This window comes from Chroicocephalus ridibundus, chromosome 3 (assembly GCF_963924245.1).
Source record: "Chroicocephalus ridibundus chromosome 3, bChrRid1.1, whole genome shotgun sequence".
NCBI lineage: Eukaryota > Metazoa > Chordata > Aves > Charadriiformes > Laridae > Chroicocephalus > Chroicocephalus ridibundus.
The window spans coordinates 35,191,977-35,215,596 of record NC_086286.1 but is presented as its reverse complement, the minus strand read 5'-3'; the positions used below and the strand labels follow the sequence as shown (position 1 = coordinate 35,215,596).

The following is a 23,620-nucleotide window of genomic DNA, read 5'->3' as shown; positions in this document are numbered from 1 at the left end:
ACATGCCTGATGTCTGACGGCTTGTTTCATAAAATTCATTTCCTGACATGCATAGATTCCTGGCAATGTGGGAAAAATTGAAGAAAATGTTCAAGATGGAAATTTGAAGAGAGAACCTTTCAAGATGGAAATTGGTAACTTCGTTTGCTCCTCTGGCGCATTTAGCATGCTGTACAGAAGCTGTTGCTGTAAGACATGTTGACATACAGTAAAGGGTTGGGCTTACAGAGTTGGGTGTACAGAAGACACTGGCAAGTGTCAGGTGTCTTGATGCTGAATTGGAGGGGGAAGACCAGGAAGCTTTCAAAAGACTTGGTTTATAAGTTGCAGAATATTCTATTCTAGTTACTACTTCATGAAATGAATGAATTTACTCATCCTGATTTGATCTTTGTGGTGTTTAGACTCAGTTACAGCGAGTCCCCTGGGAGCTGGAATAGATTGGCAGGGAAAGGTACCTGTCTGGTCTGGGAAGTCCAGAAGTCCGTTGCCTTTATGGCTGGCTGTGACTCCTCTACAGACTGATCATTGTGCTGAGTTTTGCATCTAAAAATCCAAATTCAGCCCCTTTCAGACAGGGTGAGAATCTAGGTATCAACACTTGAATTTTCAACTGTGTTTCACTAGGTGAAATTGAGTAGGAAGCACGAAGTTTGAAGGGAATGTCAACATCTAGGAACTTAACAGCCTACCTTCTTGTTGTGGAAAGAGTCAGACCTGGAAAAAAAACCCTACACTTCCATGTAAGTCGCCTTTAAAAGTGTTGTGGGTATTGCACACATACAGTTGTGCGTGGGTTACAAATAACAGATACAGCCCTCTACCATTGGATCAATGATACTCAGTTAGGTCAATCCCCATCTTCCTCCTTCAGTCCCATTCCTCCCAAATAAAAAGTATTCTGCTATACAAAGCTAATTATACAGAATGAAGGAGGCTTTTATTTTTTTATCCCTTGAGATGGGAAAATTAAGGATATAGGATTTGATCTGAATTTTTTGAAATAGCTATTGGTCTTTGCTTTTGTCAGATGCTGTGGTGTCCTCTAATCTATTGCCCTTCTCATTTACTGTTTCTTAATGAAGAAAAATTCATCAAGTACCATTTGAAGTGCATCACTCTAAGAATAACAAAAGGATCCTATTCCTTTTAAACTTGGTGACACTGCAAGCTGAGTACACTCTGGGGGGAAAAAAAAGAAAAAAGACAGGGAGTTGTTATATGCTGTTTACAGTGACACTGCGTAGTTATAAATTGCATGTCAAAAAATTTTTATTTGTAGCGGGCTTCTTTCAAAAAGCCCCAAATCCCTAATATGTATGATTTCTCTAAATTCAGGTATAAAGGTGTTCAGAAACATCCTATTCGGGCAGTATTTCAGAAAACTAGGTTCCAACATACTTGGTGTTGTGATAGATGCACTTTAAGCTTATGTCTTAGCACTCCTGCACTGTTTATTAGTTGAATCTAACTAAAGTTGACACAGGAAGCTTGAAGAAAAAAAAAAAAAAAAGAACAAAACTTCCCCCCAAAAAGACACAAACAGCGAAAGAAAACCTGCATCCAGTCTCATTCCGTTCAGCTCCCTATGGACTTGTAGGGGGCAGCTATTGTTCATTCAAGGATAAACTTGCATTAGAAGGTATCTGTAGAATAATTCGGTCTGCTCCGAATTTGTTCATTGCTCTTTGGGGATTAAGACACCTGGTGGTAATGAATGAGGCTATTAAAGCTTTCTAGAATAAAACTGATTCTATTACTAATGAGATGTAAGGATAAAAGAATGTTAGCTTTATAGTTTGAACTCTTATCTCTACTATTGCAAAGCTATTAAGTTGGCTGTAAATTGCAGGAAACAAAGCTGGGGTTTTAAACTGCATTTCTTGATATTATTTTTTTTTTCCACTTGTTTTGGTGTCTAAGCTACACTGGTGTCTCAAGGCTGGGATCGCAGAATGGCTGATATTGGAAGGGACCTCTGGAGGTTATCTGGTCCAACCTCCCTGCTCAAGCAGAGCCATCTAGAGCTGGCCCTGTGGAGGAAAATTTTACTTACTTACTTACTTCTGTGGTAAGATAGCATCCATGTGGAGCAGCCAAAGAGCTCTGTATTTCCTAATCTGTGTTCCTACTTCCTGGCTGCTTAGGGTAAAGGAGTGTTGGGACATCCTCTGACAGTTCAGGGAAGCTTTCGTCTTTCTCCTCACTCATGCCTTCTTCCCCACTCTACCACCCTTCATCCTTCTTAATTAACTAGGAACTGAGTTTACAGGTGGCGTTTCACCATCCGCAACTCTTTTTTTTTTTTTTTTTTTTTTTTTTTTTCTCTCCCAAGAGATGCGAAGCTCTAATAAATCTCCATACAACAGACTTACAATCACCTGATTGGACTCGGATAAGCCTTTATGTGATTGCACCAGCAATGAAACATGAGTAGGGGAATGGGTACGTGATTACACGGATTAATCTCTTCCCCTACGTATTCATTCTAGAGGAAGCTGTTACAGTTGTAGACTACTAGTTTTCTGTAAAAGAAGCCTTGAGTTAGTGCAGGTTTATTTCTGCTTGGTTTTGGCAGAAGGGTGTCACAGGCTTTTCAAATGTCAACAGCAGTCTCTTGTTTGGACCCTTATAGTGATCTCCCAGGGTGCTCTTTCTTTTCCCAGAGGGACAATAGTAGAGACTTGGGGGAGGAGGGGGGAGTGTATTGTGGGCAAACTCCTTCAATTTATCCTGTTCAGGATAAAATGTTCCTTGTTTTCAACAGAAATTTCTGTGTGGAGATGGGTGGGAAGGACCTGCTTTCAGCTAAAACAAGTAGTTGGGGTCCTCCTTGGGGACCAGGCTCTGACTGCTGTAGACAGGAAAGGAGGACAAGACGGGTAACAAGCTGTCCATGTTGCTGTCCATTCATGGTTAGTCTGGGCAATCAAAGGAGACGTGTCTTCCAAGACAGTGGTCCTTTATGGCAAGGAGTCTGGCCAAACTGAAGCTAGTGGCTCGCTCACAAGCTGCTCTTGTTAGAGTTTTCTTTTTTTAATCTGCATTTGCTTTTTTTTTTTTTTTTTTTTTTTTGGAATAGTCAGGTAAGAGAAGAAACAGAGATGGCTCAAGATTTCTGCTAAATGTGTCTCTGTGGTCCCTATGCAATTCTGGTGGACCATCTTGTGGCTGATCGATGACAAAAATGCCCAAGTTTGGGCTTGCGGGGGGCATGTGGGGGGGTGTGTGTGTTTTGCTTTGTTTCCTTGACTATCTTGCACAAAGATTTTAAGTTGCAAACTTAGTATCTTCATTTTAGGGAGATTGAGCTGTGTGATTAACATTCCTGTGGATGTATGTTTTAATTATTGAATAGGGAAATGGATTACAGTGTCGTCTTGCTTCTTGCATAGAAAATAGGAGCGGTTGCCACTGTTAATAAAGTAGAATGACCACAGGTGCATGTTGCCATACTCTATGTAGTGAGATGACCCTTTCCAAATACCTGTTTTGGGGAAGGAGTGATAGTGATGAGGTTTCTTCTGTGTGCACTTAGTTTGCCGAGTCCGCATGCTTGGGTACTAATATGATGGTGCGTTGGAAATATCTGTAATAGCTACAGAGAGCAGTAGAGTATGAATCCCTCCTTATATTGAATCAGGACTGAAGTGCTATGTTTTCCTGAAAGTGTTCTCAGTTCCTGTGTAATTGACTGGGGGGGAGGAGGGGTTACAGCTGCATGGTGGACATATTGATCAATGAGACTATTTGTACTATTAAACAGTATACTCTTTTACAGCCAGGCACTAAATAACAAAGTAAGCTGTCAGTCGGTGCTACGCGTACTTCTTAGGGAGCTTAAAGGCCGTAATATTGAGAGAACAAAGCTAATATAAACATCCTTTATAGTTCATGAGGTTAACTTTCTACTTGCTCAAGCTTTTGATAATTAGTTTTCTTCATGTCTGTCCCTTGTATTGCCCCTTGCTTGCCGAGTTCTCCTCGGGTTCAGCTACTTGGTTCGCAGCCTGGCTTTAATCTTTGCTTGTGTGCTGTCCCCTTTGAAAATACTCTATAGTTTTTCTTCAACAGAAGCACATACAGTCCTCTTTTAATCTTGGCTTTGCCATTCTATCTGGGCTGCTTGGCACAATGCTTAAATAAAGCTTTAGAGAAAAATCATACATTCAAGTAATTCATGAATTTGCCTGTACTTCAGAGAAGGGGAGGGATAGTGAGCGCCTGTGTACTGGCTGGTCGAGACTAAATTTCCAGTTAATGTGCTAGAAAGAACTTGCCTAAAAATCCTGAATTCCAAATACTTTCTCTTGTCCCCAAGCTGCATCTGAGATGATGATCTTTATGTTGATGCTACTTTTTGGCCTTTGGAGCTGTTTGGTTTGTTTTTAATTTATAGCTGTTCTTATTCTTCCCTCTTTCCTCTATTTTTGTCATGCTGGAAATATTTGGAGCAGAATCAAGCTCTGGAAATAAACAGATTTATTACACTGTTCAAAGTGTCTGTATCCTCCTCAATGGACAGCTGGGATCAGCGCAAAAGAAAAGTGTTTCTTGAAAGGCAGTACAGGCAGCAGACTGTATCACTGGGAAATGAGAAGATAATTTCATAGCAAATTTGTAGCAAGTTTGGAAGACTGTCAAGTATGGGATGACAGGCGGCCGACGTGGAAATATTCAACTTTCAATACCCTCGCAAGCTAACTGTTTTGTGATTATTTTGCAATGCTCATCTCTTATTTTCCAGTTTGGATCATAAAACTAAATGAAGTATTTGAACAGTTGGGAATGGAAAGTGTCAGCCTACTTTGGTCTTGACTAAATCACTTTCTCTTTAGCCTTCTTTTCCCCTCTCATCTGTCTTTTCCTCCACCCCGGCGCCTTCTTAAGTTTTTGACCATTTCTGGTCCAAGTAATCTGACAAGAGAAATGTTCTGCGGGTTAGTGTCCTTTCCATTAAAAGTTTTGGTAGAAACAAAGCAGATGAGCTGGCCGGTCTGCTGTGTGTTTGTCCGGTTGCCCAGGCCGCTCATCTAATGGGCTCCTCCAGGGAGCACGTCCCAGCTCTGGCCAGATTGTCTTCCTGTCCTCCATAGACTGAGTTACTGCCTTTTTCGGTTGTGTTGTTTCTGTCCTTGAATCCCATAAACTGGACACTTCTGAACAGCTCCAGTTAAGACTGAGGCTTTCAGGATTTCTCTTTCTTTTTTTTTTTTTTGACTGAAACACTTGTTTATATAGCGATCAGCCTAGTGACATCCTGTACTCAACTGGGGCCTTGCTGGGTTGTAGTGATGAGCATTGGTGTTCCTTTTGTTTTTGAAAAGCTAATAAAAATGTCCTTTTTCGTATTTTTTTCTTTTTTTAAACAGTCTATACAGCAAAATGAGGCTTTGTCTTGGAGATAGGAAGTGCACAGGATGAATCTTTAATGAATTCGTGACTCTCTTTAATTGGAAACTTATGTAAAGGAGGTTGAGAGAGGTTTGTATACACGAAGACTTATTCACAGGATCTGAATAAATCTTGGTTGTCGTAAAGGAGGAGAATGCACCTTACGATGAACTGAGCAGAAGCTGTTCCTGCAGGTTGTTGGAGCACAAGGTTTTTCATGCACCTGACAATGCTAGCCTGATTTTTGGCTACGGGATTTAGGAATATAATCACAGCTGAACTTTCTTTGCTCTCTTTTCCTTTACTTTCCACTTAGCACTTAGAACTCTACATGGGTGTCAAGAATGTTTGTCTCACTAGCCAAAGTCTTCATTGCAGCATATTCTACAATGTGTATGGTACCACATGTTAATCTTAAGGGTCTATCTGATCTACTGACTATGCCTTTGTAGGGTTTAAAATTTGTGGTGTTATTACTTGGTGATAAAGAATAACTTGGTTTATTTTGTGTGTGGTGTTGGTCTGTTTTAAAGGAATATCAATGGTTGCTTTCAGCCTTTTGAGAGCTAGCAGTGACAGAGTAATAGCACATGGAGGAGAGAATCTGCGTTGTTTCTTTTGAAAGGTGCTCTTTGAATAAAACTGCAAGAGCAATCTCGGACAGCTTTGAAACTATTAATCTTAAGGTTGAGACTTGCTGCGTTTTCATAACATCCAAAGTAAAAATGAATTTCAGTATTACATGTGGGTGTGTGTATAAGAAAGGAAGATAATAAGGCTGACAAACTTGGACAGAATCCAATAATTAAAGCTGGAAAGTGAACAGGGGCTATTAATGCTTCCAAACTGTGAATCCACTTACAGCCCTGTGCTTTGAGTCACGTCTTCCTAGATTCCAAGTACACTCAGTAAGAAAGAGAGGAAGAAGACAGCAAGAAAGGAGAAAGTCAAAAGACATCTAATGCTGTATTCTCTGGGTGCTTTGGAAGGGTGAAAGGGGAATGTGTGTGTGTGCACGCACGCACATGTATGTGGCTGGTCTGATGTTTGAGCAGAACTTTCATATACAGTGGCTAGTTTGCCTGCTTTAAACTCAGATGTTTCGGTGAACTTTCTGTCCTCAAAAATCTATGCTGCTAACGCAAAAGGCTACCCGAGGTGGAAGAGGAGCTGTTGTCTGTAGTATATCTGTGTGCTAGTTTGCTAGCTGAGAGGAACAAACTTATTTTTTGGGCAGGGTAGTCGGGCATGAAGGCTTTTACCCATCTCTGGAAGCAGATGATAGCCCTGATACTGCAGCACTTCCACCTACAGATTTTATCTTGTTTACCTAATCCAGTCCCTCTTCGAAGTGTAATAATTATGTCAAAGGAAAAAATCATCATATAAATGCCCAAATACTTTTAACTTTGAGGTCTGCAAGATGCTGGTGGTGTCCCAAGTACCTCCATCTGTGTGGTCATCTTCTGTAACAACTTAAACCGTTGTTGTCAGAAATGGAAGTGATGGCTAAAATAACTCCAGCGATAATGTATAACAAAAAGATAAGGGAGCTGATGGCAACAGGTACAAACCAACAGTTTAAAAAATGCTAATGAAGGTTAAAGTATCTGAAAAGTCTGTGGCAGCTGAAGCTAAAGGACAGCTGGCTCCTTGGTCAGAAACCAACTCGGTCTTAATAGCTGTGGGTTGGAGGAGCCTGGCCTCCCCTCCACAGGGCTCTGGAGTGTTGGCACGGTACCATACGGCAGCAACGCTCTGAAAAATGCAATTTGTGTTTTCTTTCACGAATAACTATTGGCTGTTTAATCTGATACTCGCCCAACAGTGTTGTAAAATGGCTGAGAAGTGATCTAACGTCACAGTTACTAACCAATCTGTTACCTAGGGGAAATTGAATTGGGTGTATCTTCATCATATCAGTCCTATTTTATGAATTAAAACTATTGTGACGTCCTTCCTGTTTTGCAAGGTAATTCCTTTTAAGAAAACTTATTTGCATGGTTAATTCAGCTCAGAGCAGACGTGAGTGCAGAATGCAATACTGAAGGTACCTAACCACAGTAGCAGCTTGCTGAAGGGTGCGGTGGAGTCTCTGGCACTTGGAGTCTTCAAGTCAAGATTAGATGCGGGTCTGAGGGGTATTTTCTGGTTAAACTAGCAGGTGTGAGGTGGGTGGAGAAGTTAGTGTGAGGCTCTAGAAGGTACTATGCAGGAAATTGATGATGATATTGTCATGAGTTCTTCTGGCCTCGAGGTTGCCATGGTACCATGTACCATTCACCAAACGGTGAAAAATCATGAGTTGTCTAGTAACAAGTGTAGATGAAGAGACCTTGAGGGCTGTTTCTCCAATAGCTGAAGTCCTCAAGTCTTTGCTTATCTGTGAGTAATAAACACTTGACTGCTAGCTTAACATTTTTATACAAGTAGTGGGCATTATTTCAGGTTCCTCTTAGTTCTAAGATGGTGGATAATTAAGATTATTCTTACGCCTCGCTGTGAGCTGTGCTGCTTTTTTTTTCCCCCCTGCTTTGCAGCAACTCTTACCCTCTTAAACATTTTGTCTGTTTAATTTTACCCAGGAGAGCTCGCCCGTCCAGCTCACAGCGTGATGGCACGAGTGATTATGGTGGCATAAGGAGAAGAGGGGAGCGAGGTGTGGGGGAGGAAGTCACGGCCTTTCTCTGGGGACGGAGAAACCACTTCTTCCAACAGCAGTGCTGGTTGATGCTGTTTTTAATGCTGACAGTTATGCTGCAAGATGACTCCGTGCTCCAGAAGTATGTCTGAAGGATGAACTGAGATGTAACACATAAAAATCCTTTGCAGAGCAAGTTAGTTCAGAGAAAAAACACTTTTCCTCAGAAAAGACACGTCAAATAAAGCCACTGCAATTTAAGTTCCCAAGTTTTTTCTCCAGCCTCTTCTCTGTGAATCTATTCTGTTCCTACAAGTGCTGCTTGATTTAAGGTTAATGTCAGATGGGAAATATGTGGCTGTGAAACTACTAACATGGAACTAATGGAATGATTTTAATTCGTTTAAGTGACCTATCCATTTTCAGCTTTATTACCGCATGGTCACTGCTTCCCTCAGTGCTTTGAAAATTGGAGCTGGGGGAGGGGAAGCTTTGTGCACAACTTAAAATATTCGTGTTGACAAAGGTTAGAGACTTGACTGGAGGGGCAGCTCTTTCTTCTGGGTTTCCATTTGCCCAGGCTGGACAGCTTTCTTGAGAGGCTCTCTGCATGTTTTTCTTTGCTTGCCTTATGGAGTTGTTTCACCCTGCTCTTGGGCTTTATCTTATCTCTTGCTTTCTGAAAGCCAGGGTGCTTGCTGCCCAAACAGCAGTCTTCCTCCATTGCTCACTTTTCCCCTTTGTTTTGAAGGTCTCCCCGGAGAAGGTGGGAAGAAATATAAGTCGACTCAGATTTAACATCAGTACAACTGCAGTTCACTTTTGCAGCGTAAGCCACAAACCTCTTTAGCTCCATATACCTCTGCAACAGTATGGAAAGGAAGGAGGGGCTGAGGGGGAGACAGGCTGATTTCTGTAGGGAGTTATGACTGTCTTTGAAACGAGCTGTTGCCACAGCAGATGTGCAGGGCTGAAGGCTGTGATATCTGTCAGATGTAAAGAAATAAGCTCCATCCCTGAAAACTTCTCCCATTTTCCCATGTATCGGGAAAATGATGTTGTGAGACTCCAACTGACAAAGATCAAAGCCTGTTAGAAGTGGCCTGAAGATGGGGTAAGGATAAACTTCTGAAAAACTAGAGGTTCCATCTTGCATCTGAGTTCCTCTCTTCTGCTGCTGCCGGGATTGCCTTGCAGAACGAATTCATAGGCCCTTTGCTACAGATTCAACTTGCGCAGTCAGTGCCAGGATCTCTGGGCAGAAGAGGGACTGGGTTATTAGTATCTGAATATTATGTATGCAAGGTTAATGCAGCGGAGGTGAGAATGTAGAGGAATAGGGAGAACAGAGAGCTGATATATGTGTGATACTGAAATGGGTTGCAGGCTGCTTGCCCATTTTATTTCTTACACAATCAAAATACTCAGAGAGGGAATTGGGAAAATTGCTGTTCTGTTTGTTTGAGAGTCTCCTGGTGTAGGATGTCTGATAAACTGTCCCAGTATTGATTACTGAAAGAAATGTTTGAGGATTGCTTTTTTTATTAAAATTCTTAAACTACAAAATCATCTGAGCTCAAGGAAAGCTTGTACTGAAGCAAGATCTCAGGATTAAGCATACAGAATGATTTTTAATTGTATGAACTTCTGTGTCATCTACACATGCATCTGTCATGGTACCAACTTCACAGAACTGATATTATTGTCACTTTTGTTCCTTGGGGAACTAGGAGAAGAAAGAACTCCCGGAGTCTGCTTGTGTCTTGGTCACCCATTTGGTTGCTGTAGCACTTGGCATCTCTCATAATAATTTCTGCTGTACTTCCAAAATGAAAAAACTACAGTGGTCTTTTTGAAAGAGGTATTGTGGTAGACTAATTCAGATTTGAGGAAAAGCCTGATCCGATTCCTATAGTAATAGCATGGTTCATAAGTTGCTTTGCAGTCCTAGAGTAAGGAGAGTCTGTAATTCAACTTGACTTGCCTGTATTTCCATAGTCCGCTTCCCTGACTGAGCCGGACTGTAGGAAAAACTGGGAAATAAATCTATTCTGGATAAATTTGATAGGTGCTTTTACTTGTATAAAGGGGGAGGAGGAGAGGGTGTTACTGACCTTCCGAATCATTTGAGTCAAAGGTGATAACATAATGATGTTACAGTGAATACTGAGCCAGTTAAGAATTGTTTGGAATTTCTTGATTTCAAAGTCTTGAGCCTGCTTAGTCCTATGGAGAGCTCTAAAGGAATCAGTACTGTAATAGAGATGTCCCCCTCCCCCCAAATAAAAAAGAGAAAAAGCTAATTTCAATTAATGTGTTAATGAAGGCTTCTGGTTTTAATGGCTCTCATTCCTGTGTCCTGCAATTAGATGAATTCTGTCTGATTGTAACTTTAAATATTGTAGAAGGCGGTGTTCACTGTCCTGAGAGAATGAGAAAGCAGAAAATTAAGGTTTCAGGGTGAAGCTGTTTTATTTTTGCCTTCTAGGAAGCTGAATTGGCCTCTGCAAGTAAAAGCAAATGCAAAACTGTGCAAAAAATGAAAGCAAACATTGTAGCACACTCATACCAGCTGTTGACTCTTACGTGTACCATCAATTCTGCAGAAAGATGACCATACAGCCTTAGCTCCCAAGACCTCACAAATGCAGCAGGCTGTTGTCAAGTTAAGATGATGCTTTAAATTACCTCTCTGCTTAGAGGCTTTCAGGAGCATAAAAAAAAAAAGGCAGCATTGTATAGGGAAGCTAAGCTCTTCTAAGTTCTCTTTTAAAAGAAAGTAGAGGGAGATGGGAGGTGGGATGAAGGCAGCAATGCTAGTGCAAGTTCCGTGCTTGGGTGGTCTCTGGAAGTGGTAACGTCCTCTGGCTCCCTCTGCCTGGGAACACAGTTCTGAGGATGCTGCTGCAGTTGAGTTTGGTACCAGATTATTTTTTTCTATCTTATGCCTCCTATTGATTCTGATGCCGAGGGAGTGCAAGATCTTCCCTTCAAACTTTGGATAAAATAACATGTTCACCCAATGTGAGCTTAACTTCATGCGTGTTGATTGGTCCTTGTTTGTCAACCTGTGCGACTTCTGTTTCATGTGATCAGAGCGCAGTCCCTGGGTACCATCTCAGTGCACTTTTTCATTTGCCTTACTACTCTTTTTTTTTTTGTTCATTTTCCGTGTTTCTCCATATTGGTCTGCGTTAAGACTCTAGCCTTTATGCAACATTGCTCCTGTCTTGCTTTTGACAAATCAAGCCCTTGGAACATAACACTTGGCAGCCGTGCGGGTTGAACGCTGGGAAGTGTAAGGTTATATGCAGGCTGTAAAACACCACTCTGCATCCAACCAAGTAAATGTGAACTCCACTGTATACGATGCGGTACTGCAAAGATATCGTTGTTGGGGTTCTGTCCTGTCGTTGTGTTCTGCACAGTTGTACATCTGCATTGCCTTTAATATTTGGAAGGAAAACGGATGACGTCTGGAGAATGAGCTTCACTGGCAGAATTTCTCTTGTATGCTCTGTTCTCAAATGTGTCGTAGCTGTTGATGAAAACACTAGCAATTTGCGAGGGCGCTACATGTAACTGTCTTGGCAAGGGGATGGGTAGGCAGGAAAGAGCAATATGGAAGATGGTGGGACAGTGGACCTCGACACTGTGACAATGAGCTGCTTGAGGGAGTTAATTTGCAGTAGTTAAAACGAAAATAAACTACTACTCTTGACTAGAACTGCAAAAAGCCATAAGGATTTGATTGCATTCTTCTCTAGCACTCTATACAACAGTGGATGCAGTACCCATGAAATTATATGCTGGAACTTTTAGTCTTGTGTATGGTGGGTTTTTTTTAAATAGCTTTGTGGCGATTTTCTATCAAATCTTTTTTTTTTTTTCTTTTTTAATTGGAGAACTGAGTTTGTTTAAAAATAAAAAAGTGTAAATGGAAACGTATTCAGTGAGAGGAGGGTCTGTGAAAGTTAATATGTCTGATTTAGTTGGGGTTTTTTCATGTTACCGAGTTTATTGGAGGGATTGCAGTGATGGGATGACAAACTGGTGACAGGTTTATACTGCTATAGGATTCGTGATCCTGGGGGAAGGCGGGCAGGGAAACCACTACACCTTGCCTTCTGATGCAGCACCATGGCTCTTTAAGAAGAGTGACTGTTAAATAGTCATTTGAAAACTTGGGGGGGAGCTTAACTCCCTTAGGACACTTTGGTGTGAAAGGTGAGAAGATTTAGAGTTTTTCTTGCCGAGTGAAAATACAGGTTATTTACAACAAAGTGATGTTCCCTCAGTCCCTGGGGTTGTGATGATTACTTTTGGGATTTTTATTTTTTTAATCCTCTTTTTTTTTTTTTTTTTTTGTGCTTGAAAACTCAAATGTTGCAATTCTTTGGCACTGTGGGGCTGTGTCTGTCTCTTTGCTCAGCCAGCTCTGGGTCCGGACCACTGCTGGCTGTTACAGAGAAACCAGTCAGTTACAAGCTTAAGAAACAGATCCCTTTAAATGCACTTGGTCTGGTATGTCATAAAGAACCAACTTAACTAATTGCCTTTTAAACCACAGCAAGAGGAGCCAGAAGTCCAGCTTTTGGCAGATGGTCTTTGCTTTGTTTTGCTTCAGGAGCCCAGAGGCTTTCAGGATGAGTCAGTTGCCCAAATGTAGGCATCTAGTGCTGCTACAGTATTCAAGACTCTGTATGGCACTAACAGATATGATGTAAGGTGCAGGTTTCCCCGGCACCTTCTCTCTGCAGCTGTGGCAGGAGACAAAGCAAGGCACTTTGTGCACGTTGAGGGGAACAGTAGGTGCCTGTGATCAGGCATCTGAATTCCTAAATCTCCTCTACTTTTTCAGCCCAATATGCCCCTCACTGTCCCTGTACTCTATAGTGATAGTACACGGTAGCATTGTCCCTCGGGTCTGTACTGGGACCGGTACTGTTAAATATCTTTATTGATGACATAGACAGTGGGATTTAGTGCACCCTTGGCAAGTTTGCAGATGGCACCAAGCAGAGTGGTGCAGTTGGCCTGCTTGAGGGAAGGGATGCCATCCAGAGGGACCTTGACAGGCCCATGTGAACCTCATGAAGTTCAACAAGTACAAGTGCAAGGTCCTGCACCTGGATCGGGCAATCATCAGTATCAGTACAGACTGGGTGATGAATGGATTGAGAGCAGCCCTGCAGAGAAGGACTTGGGGATACTGGTGGATGAAGAATTTGACATGAGCCAGCAATGTGTGATTGCAGCCCAAAAAGCCAACTGTATCCTGGGTTGCATAAAAAGAAAGGATGGCCAGCCAGCAGGTCAAGGGAGGTTATTCTCCCCCTTTGCTCTCATGAGACCCCACCTGGAGTACTGCATCCGTCTCTGGGGCTTCTAGCACAAGAAAGACATGGACCTGTTAGAGTCCAGAGGAGGGCCATGAAAATGATCCAAGAGCAAGAACACCCCTCCTGTGAAGAAAGGCTAAGAACACTTGGGTAGTTCAGCATGGAGAAGAGAAAGCATTGGGGAAACCTTATTGTAGCCTTTCAGTACTTAAAGGGGGTTTATAAGAAAGACGGAGAGAGACTTTTTACTGGGGCTTGTAGTGTGACAGGACAAGGGGTAATGGTTTAAACTGAAAGAGGGTAGATTTATATTGGATACAAGGAAGAAATTATTTAGTATGAGGGTGGTGAGACACTGGAACAGGTTACCCAGAGAAGTTGTGGATGCCCCATCCCTGAAAGTGTTCAAGGATGGGTTGGATGGGGCTTTGAGCAACCTGATCTAGTGAAAGATGTCCCTGCCCATGGCAGCGAAATTAGAACTTAAGGTCCCTTCCAAACCAAACCATTCTAGAATACTATGTTATTACAACTCTTGTAATGAAATGCTGAGTTCCTCTTCCAGTAGCGTAGGTTACATTTTCTTTCTAAATCTGTGAGGGTAGATCTAAAGCACTCTTCTCATCTTCAGCTTTGTAGCTTGCCCGGCTCCCACAACACTGCTCAACTTTGCCTTTGTTCCTTCCATAGTGTTTCTAATGCTACACCTTTTGTATCTGTCTAAAAATGTAATTTAAACTCTATTCTGCTGTTTTGCTTGCTCTGTTGTATAACTGCATCAATAAAAGTCCTCTTCTAAAGAGCACTTCACAAAGCATGTGTCTAGATCTGCAATGCAAAGTAAAATCTCCTTGTACAGGAGCCCTATGATCATTTAATTCTAATGAGCGCTGGCACACTCTGTCTCCCACTAATTGTGGGATTGCTTTCTGCTCTCCAAGAGTTTGAGTTATAGTTGCTTTTGAATTTTGCTTTTTTTTCTTCTGTGTCTCTGCACAGTTGCTCAGTAGTGTCTTCTGTCGTGTTTATGACTGGCTCATGTAGTACACCCTTGACAGCAACATTTACTAAACAGATGAAAGATATCATAATGAAAATATTCTGGTAACAACATATTCTGGTAACAACAGCTGTCAATCTAAATATGTGTCTGCTTCAACTGTAAGCATATGGGTTCATGGGTCCTACAGTGACCAAGGAGGAAACCTCTTTCCAGGCTGGAAAAAGCTCTTCTTCTGACATGGGTCAGAAAAACTCTGCAGGTAACTGTTCTCGTCCCAGTCTGTCCATCACTGAAGACAGAAAAAAACAGAATAGCTCCTAGAACGACGATTTGTAACACATTTTCAGTCTATCCTACCCGCCCTACAGGAGTTTGGTTTTATTTATTTACGTCTTTACAAGAGTATGCTTAATTTCGTAGCGGGCTGAAATACGAGGCTGTACTTTATTCTCTTCATTTTGAGACTGTGTTACGCAAGTTGATTTAGGTGTTAAAAAAGCTTGCTTTGACATCTGTGCCTCTGAATGCCAAATACTTTGTCTTGATCTGGAAAATGCTAGGGGCCAAGAGATATTATTCCCATTGAAGTGCACCTTGTCAAAACAAAAATTTTGGGGATGAGAAAACTGCTCAGTTTCAAAGAACGAATGAAGCATCCCAGGACAGACCTGGGATGTTTGGTCCCAGAGTGGAAACCCTCGTGGTCAGGGCTGAATTCTCCTGCCTGTTGAGACAGCTTATGTATCTGGAACAATCTATGAAACGATAAGTCAGCTCAACTGGGAGCCGCCTGTGCCTAGTCAACAGAAGTCCTGAGATCAGGAATATGCCTCAAGTCAGTTATGTTTTTGTTCTGTGAAATGCCTTATTTGAGACTCTGGGCAGAAGCATTCTGTGTTTCCAAACCTTCTTTAGGAGATGTGTATGCTTATCTAGGAAGAACAGGTCTTAAGAATGGTGAGGGGGGGTGGGGGGGGTAATTAGTGCCCTGTGCTATTATAGGCTGCTATGGGACTGAGCACAGCCAACCCTCCCTTCTGAAGCTGTGCAGGTGTGCAAAAGAGGAAGAAAAAGGCATGAGGGCAGGCAGGCCAGGATGTGGGACCATGTGGGGCAGTGCTTATTTTCAGCTGAGAGAGAAAAATCCTGAGAATTCAGCCTCTGATTTCAAACAAAAAACCTGAAAGAACAACAAACACCCCCAAAACCAAAAACCCAAACAAACCAAAAAAAACTCCACGCAGGGTATTTTTATACATGCTCTTGTCTTTGACAAGAGTGTCATTCATTCTTTCAGGATGTTCACTGGATGGGCCAAAATACTGTTTTTGAAGCTGCTCAGGCAGAGGATGAAATGGAATGAGAGGGATCTGGGGTGTGTTGAGAAGTTACTGAAAGCCCCTGCTGTTCAGGACCAGAGGTGTGCTGTTGGCCTGGGCTGAGCAGCTCTGAAGAGACAGGCAGAGCAGGAGGGTCTCTTCCATGCATTGATCAGATGTATGTGCCTGACGAGAGCTTGCTCTTGTGGCTCTGAGTTCAAAAGCTTGATGCCGTGAAACTTGAAGTCTTAGTGACAGAATAGGGGGCTCTCCCATGGTTAGACAGCTGGCGGAACACTCTTTTCAATATTTGCTGTTATTGAAGTCCTAGGACTTTCTGTTTTTCTTGAGGGTCTTGTTGCAAGTGCTAAACTGCTGCAGCTGAGAAAACTCATCTGGCAGGTGTCGCCAGGGAGTTTCTCACTGAGTCCAGTAGCTGCTTTTGTGGGAGCTCATTTGCTGCTTTTCACTAGCAGGGAGGATGCTGAAAGGTTTCTTTTTCTGGCGCTCTTGAGCTACTGAAGTCACTGGTTCATTAGTAACTAAGGAACAGAAGTGTTTACAGGAAAATCTCCTAGAAGCTGGCAATAGAGTTCTCTGAAAGAAAAGTTGGTTTGATCCCCTGTTTTTTTTTCTAAAGGGTGAGGGATTTGTCCAGAGTGATCCAACTGCTGACGGAGTACCTTGTAAAATGTGACTTGGGAAGCATAATTAATATTATATCACCTGATCAGTCAAGCAGCCCTACAGAAGGGACCAAGAATGACAACTTTACTTCACAGGTCTTGTATAATGTCAGGTGACTACATTGAAGTCTATACGGGCAATGTAATATGGGAAGAGAATGCAATAGATACGAAAATCTGGGGGAGGTCAAAACGTCCTAAAGTATGATCTCCTTTTATCATCTCTGGAAAAGGTATTGCTCAGGTATCTTTTAATGATATTTCTTTTGTCCTATCTATAGTAGAGACAGCACTGTCGTTTTTGATGTATCTCCTCCTTTGACATACCTTCAGTGCTTAAAGGACAGTAACTGGACTATTGGAGATGTTGCCTATGATGGATTCAGATTAGCTCATTACACAGAAGTTGAACTAAGTAGTTATAAAATTAGATTAAAGCCCCGTCTCTTTGGGGGAGCGAGAGGAGGGAGATTTTGAGCAATAAAGCTTGCTCCCATGCTAACACAATTCCAGAATCTCTTTTGGTTTTCACGAAGCGTTGTACTTGAAGGACTGATCCTTAACCATATTACTTTGTCATGAGGTGAACAGTGGGTCAAAGGACCCCATATTAATATGAAGTTCAGTGTTGGATATTTTGGTTTAGTCTTGGGTTGGGCTTTTTTTCTGAAACAGTTACAGAAATAGAACTGTTCTTACAAAGTGGTAGTTGGAGCATCAACGTTTGCAAGACTTCTTTGACAAATTTATAGTAACTGCCAAGAAATTGGATTTTGACTGATGGGCTTAGGGAGGTAGTATTAGTGTTCTGCCATTCATATGCATTCATATTTACTTCAAATCAGAAGTGGAGAAAAGTGATGACAAATTGCAGGGGGAGGTAGGTTTGGTCTGTTGTGCTGTGCTACAGCAAAGCAAGCCAAAGCATCTTGTTAGGTGGGAAAGTGCTTTCAGGAAGGTGACTGTATTTATTAAGCCCCACACAAATTAATTCCTTTAAGTTTGAAACCTGGAAACTGATCTTTCTTGGACAGGAGGAATCTCATCCCAAGAAATGCAAGGTGATATTGGGTCACAGCAAAACTTTTGGGGTAGCAGTGCTGTGCTCTGCCCCATTTGGGCTGTAAGCTGAGGATAAACCTGTCTTGTAAATTCAAGCTTATAATCCGTGCTGTGAATTGAATAAACCTGTTAGGGTGGCCAGTTTAGTTCTACTCTGTTGGCTTTTATTGATGCAGGCCTATAATTTATGCGGACATGACAGATGATTTAATAAGATCCATATTACACGGGGGAAAAAAAGTCAAGTCAGAATGAGCATAAAGCTAGGAACGTGCAGTCTTCACCTGCCTTTGACTTAGTTGCTGTGCTGATCCTAACCAGAAGAGCCTTGAAATAATGTGTCACATTTGAGTTTTCAAAAAGGGCAGTAAAGTTTAAAAGTCACTCACTGATGCTTCTGAGATAAAAGGCAGTAAATGTAATCTGAATCTTCCTCTCACGAGGTAGATATGTCATTGTTACTATTTGAGGGGAAAAATACCAAGGCCATACCAAAGTATGGTTCAATGCCAGGTTGCCTAGCTTTTGCTTTTGAAGACTTAAGATTAGCATTTTGGAGGTCCCAGTGGTTGTAACCATTACATATGAGCCTTTAGCAGCAAGTTGAAGCCTTGCTTATTATCCTGAAATGTTAAAAGTGTGAAAAAGCTGTAACGTTAAGCGGTCCCATTTAAACGCAGACAATCAGAGACATAAGAAATACAAACATAAGGAGGAATTTCTCATTCTGTTGCGTGTAAGACCTTTTATATGGTGATGGGAGAAGAGGGAAGAAGATAACCCCAGGAGTCATCAGCTGCTTCTGAACCTCTGAGAATTCTCTTCCACTCTGAACAATGCCATTTCGTGCTGCATTTTGTCTGGTCTCAGCCCCCTGCACTCAGATTTCACTGTATTAGAACGGTGCTTTTGTAGCATCGATCACCTTGGATCTGTGTGGGTGCCGTTTTTTGTAGAATCATAGAGTAGTTTGGGTTGGAAGGTTTTGTCACAGCAGGAATAGTTTCATAGATGTGGAAAAGGGATTAAAATGCTTCCTTTTACAGTAGTGTCTATGAAGACAAACGATGGCTATAGAAAGAGGCTTTCCTATAAAGGCGTTAAGGAATTCTGTCTTCAGACTGTTGAATGAGCTAAATTTGTCACTAGAGATTAATTACTCTGAATTATATACGTACACTGAAAGGCTCCAATATTTAAAGTGCTCTTGCCTGTCTTAATTTTTCTGCATTCTTTTTTTGCTACTTAGGCTGCACCATTACTCACCTCCTTAATGTCCTTCATCCATTCTTACTTTTTGACTCCTCCACCTTAACCCGTCAGCCATGTTTCCATCCTCTTCTCCTCCACTATTCTTCTGTGATACAGTTTTGCCACAGCAAAACTACTACTGTTTTTCCTTCTGTGGTTGAGTATAACTTGGAGGGGGAATGCGGGGCGGGCGAGGCGACACAGCACGCACGCCAGAACAACCAAACCCACAACTAAAATGCAAGGACCAGTGCCTTTAGCAACAAAAATATAGTCCTGTGTTTAATAAAGCTATTTCAACTGTTGGAATTTGCCCCAAATTTTGTGTACTGGAACCTTCTCCTTGTATATGTGTGTTTAGTTCTTCGATGCTGCAGAAGGGATTGAATCACTTTTCAAGAAAGCACAGTATTTCTTATTCGAATAACTACTTACATTATAAATCTATGGCACTGTATAACTTGTGATTCTTGTTCGTGTAGGCCAAAATCTCTGGGAAATGAGGATTAGTATATATTAAAATGAAATTTAAGGCAATTTGTCTGATATAAAACATGGTATTTAGCTGAACCAGAGTAAACTGAGGCATAGAGAGAACAAATAACGTAGTCTTGGGATTTATATTTGATTGTCTTATTGTAACAGACTACGGATAATAGAAAACTGTCTACCAAAACAGTCATCTCCACAAAAAGGCATGTCTAATTATTTTACTCTTATAGTTTGCTAATCTCCTGGTTAGAGTTGTCTTCTCACATTATGAGAAACCAATATAAGTAGAATGTTTCAACTTTTTCATTAAATAGAGGGATAGAGGCTTGCTTTTTCTGAAGCTGTAATTAAAGCTGGTTGTTCCTGCATTCATGAAGGCAGTAGATGAAAAATTGATTTAGAAGAAAGTACTTTAAGACTTGCTGACTCCAAAAGAGCTAATTTTCTTAGTGCAAACAGTTTTAGGATATTTTCAGGGTATTTTAAAAGGCAGAGTCTTGTTTCTAAATGAAACTCTGTATGCATCTTTATCTTTTAATGATTTTAAAAGCTGAATTTGGATTAACATGATATGATCATCTGCATGCATGATCAATAGTTACTTTTTGGGAAGATGTGTGATACTTAGTAGCTTCTGAAATTATTCTGAATCAATAATTTAAGAGTTCATCCTGAAAAATTTCCCTTTAGTTCATTTATTAAAGTGTTAACCTGGTGATGAGAGGGTGGTGAAACAGTCCTGTAAAACTTCAATAACCACACTTGTAAAATGAAGACCTTTTGGACAATGCATAACCTGAAAGTCACTGTTTAAAGACTGCCTGAGAGAAACTTAGGTTTGGAAGTTGTTCCCTCTCCCTGTACTCCGGTCATCCATCCTCATTCAGCCTGCACAGATCTGTAGATGGCATACTAGTTTTAGAGTTGCTGGTTATGTTGTATCTCTACACCCCTGTAGACCTAATCTAGGTGATCATGTTTTCTTTCTTCTTCAAGTATGTTGAGCATACACCACTATGCTACAGGTTTGTGTGTTTCCATAGGCCCATGGAGTTAAAAATCAGTAGGATGCACTCATTTCACACTAGGGACTTTAGCATAGACAGGCTTTGGCCGCATTTATTGGCATAGATAAGATGATTTAAATCAGGCAGACAAGGGTCAGAGTTTCAAAGATCCACAGGCTTGTGCTTGTTTTGACTTCAGGGAGAGCTGGATGGATTCTTCTAAAACTATGGCCATGAGGCCCCAGCTACAGTTCAGTTACCTGTGTTGTGTTTCAAGAATAACTGCCTATATTTACATGCATCTACTAGATGTTATACTTCTTATCATGTGTACAAGAGAATCTTTGTAATTAAATGTAGTTGCTTAATCCAGGCAGAAGCATGACACATATGGTGGTGTGGTTTTTTTCAAACACTTTTTAAATCAGAAGGACGCAAGAGAAAAGGACTTGAGAGGTCTGTAGTCCCTAAATACCAGTTCTACTTCTGTTCTCTTATACCAAGGAGATTCCCCTGGTGTCTAAATTTTAGTCACGTTGATTGTAGTGGAAAGCATTGAGATCGGCTCTCCTGAAGTGCAGTATAGGTTTAAAATGACTTCCTTGTTTTAAAACAATCCTTTACATGCCCTGCTTTCCTCTAACAATCTGAAAAAGGTTTAGAAGCACCAAGTGGTAAATAAAAACTACCAGTTGAAGCTGCAAGGGTAAAATTACAAGGATTGTTAACCCTCATGCTTCACTTAATAAACTGATCGACAGCTAGGATTAAATGAATTTTCCTCCACTCGGCGTTAGTGCGTTGTGCCGTTAGGTTCATGCTGTTGATTGTACCTCTGAGACATCCACGCTGGGCCTTTTTTCTGGGAAAAGAATGCCGAGTTAGCTGCGTTATTGATCGCTTACAGCCTGCTAGTCCTGACATTCGTAATTCATTTTATACCAGTGCGGAGAGGGGAGAGAAGGCCTGACGCCTCTTTGCTTAGATGCTCTGAGTAAGCTGGGCCTCTGTGAGCCAGGTGGGGCATCCGCTAGGGTTACGCGAGCAGCCAGTGCTGAAGTTTGCAGTTTAATAACAGCTGATTTTCTTTGTGCTCAGTCAGAGTTTGTGCGTGCTTTTCCCCTGCCCCCCCGCTCAGGACTCGAGGTAGCTGATGGTGGAACCCGCAGCCTGTCAAACTGTGCAAGAAAGGAGGTCCCTGCTCTTTCTGCGGTTTTGGGGGAAAATATGCTGGATGCAGGGAAAAGCTGTTGTTTATGGAAGAAAAGCTGAGCTGGAAAAGCATTCATCCACCTTCTGGAAGAATGCTTGGGGAATATCCACTGAATACAGTGAATTAACTTGCTCTCATTTATGGGATAGCAGAAATACTGCTGTTGGAAAGAAAACCTCTCCTAAACGGACTTTCTGCTGTCCCCGTATTTTCATGAGGTAATAAATCATAGAATTGGGGCATATTCAAGAGAGCAGGGCTAGCTTGGTTTGGGTTTCAGTGAGGACACGGTATAGTTGTTTGTGAGGTTTTTCCGAGTTCCTCGTGGTACAAACAGAAAAGGATTTCTTTGGATGCAATGAGGCAAATGCATAGCAGCGTCTTGTACCCTTTACGATAAGCAATGCTATTTTGGCTTGTGGTAGTCGTTTTCACGCCCACCCCACTCAGTCTGCATGAAAAATACACAGTTTAAATCCCTGCAATTTCTGAGACTCATGATTTATCTTTCAGAGTTCAGACGGGTCCCTCTCAGGGGTTATGCAGAAGTGGAAGGAGTATCAGCTCCAGTGTCTGAAATATTTGTATGAGGCACCCCCCATTGCGGCAGGTAAGCCTGCTTGGTCGGAATAGGATGTATTAATTTTTAAAATGCATTATAACAGTAGCAAAGGAGTGATTATGAACTTGAAAATACTTCTCCAGTTTGCTTTCCAGTCCATTTGCTTCCACCTGCTCTCTGTGGGGCTTTTCCTGCTGCTGAGGAAGCATTTTATAGAATAATCTCATTGTAAAGATGTTAGTATTTAGGTCCAGAGTGTTTTGCAGTGCTAAGTGGTGGCTGTAGCACATTACGGCAGCACACTAATGCAATACCCCTGAAGCTTTTTTGGGGGTCAGGGTTGAGAAGATCACACAGGTGTTAGGGAATCTGGGGCCATGCTGTTCATATTGACCTAGCAGTTTGTGGGCCTTAAAGCTTATAAATTATTTTGAGTGTTGTAAAATGCTGGAATGTCTTTAAAAAAAAAAAAGTGCCTAAGTGAAAATGAGAATGCAGCTTGTCTTAGCAGTTGGGCTGCTGTAATGTGCTGAGAGCAGCTGCGATGTGCCAGCATCATGGTGTTTAGAGGACACTGGTGACTTGTGAATGATGCTCACAACTGGACACAGTATGGCCTCTCCTATGCTTCAGTGGCTTTGTGACACAGCGAGAAAGATAAGATGGGTCTGAGTTGTATCTGTGAAGAATTATCTCAAAACGGTTAATTATCCTTCTCTTAGGTACATTATTATGGCAGAGCGAGAGCAGTAGCTGATGACAACAACGGCAGGGAAACATTCATCTCCCTCCGCTCCATTATCCTGTTGAGCGGTTGAGTGCTGCCCTCTAAGAATGACAGTTTAATAAATCGGAAGTTGAAGTATTCTCATGTTGATTAAGCTGTAATGCAAAGTTATGGTTGTGTGTAGGTATTTTGCTGATGGATCTATATATTAGGCTAGACTTTCGAACTGCATGACTGTGAACCATTCTCAGGAATTATTATCTATGGTATTCATAGCAAAAATGATTTTAATTTAAACTGAGACACATAAGAGTGTAAAAGAGAAAAGACTGGAATGGATCAGTATTGATGTACCTTTCTTGTCCCTTGACTTAGTCAAAGACCCTAATCTGTTCTTTATTTTCTGACTGAAACAACAGTTTCTTGTTGTGTGGGGAATAAACTCTTTTGGAGAAATAAATTTCGTTTAACTCCACATCAAAGTATAGTTGCATAATGCTGTTATGGCTTAAATGCATGTGTCCGCCTTTCCTTTTATCTTCTGCTCTTCAGTCTTTTCCTCCTTGCAGTATTAATACAAGGCAGTGGCATGACCCTCCCTTCTATCTCTCTGCAGAAGGCAAGTTCTGCAACAGAACATTTGACAACTACGCCTGCTGGCCGGATGGACTGCCCGGCACCTATGTCAATGTCAGCTGCCCCTGGTATCTCCCCTGGGCTAATGCAGGTGAGAACCTTTCCTTACAGGCACAGCTTTAAACCAACCTTGGTTTCCTTGCACAGTCTTAGCAAGGATAACATTTGCTTAACTGGCTGTGAGTGCAGTCAGTTCTCTGCAGATAAAAGTAGGAATGAGGCTCAATATGATACACTCTTTATCTCTGTTTAGCAAGAGAAAATGAAAATGAGAGAAGAGACTGT

The 23,620-nt window shown here is 41.6% G+C and overlaps 1 protein-coding gene across 2 annotated transcripts in view; it reads left to right on the top strand.

Annotated features, from left to right (window-relative positions):
- The window catches only part of GLP1R (glucagon like peptide 1 receptor), an 87,849-nt gene that overhangs the window by 8,512 nt on the left and 55,717 nt on the right, over positions 1 to 23,620 (top strand). For both annotated transcript variants that reach the window (XM_063328689.1, XM_063328690.1), the window contains exons 2-3: positions 21,924 to 22,020; positions 23,316 to 23,426. In XM_063328689.1, coding sequence (XP_063184759.1) covers positions 21,924 to 22,020; positions 23,316 to 23,426 — 208 coding nt within the window. The remainder of the gene's footprint in view (positions 1 to 21,923; positions 22,021 to 23,315; positions 23,427 to 23,620) is intronic.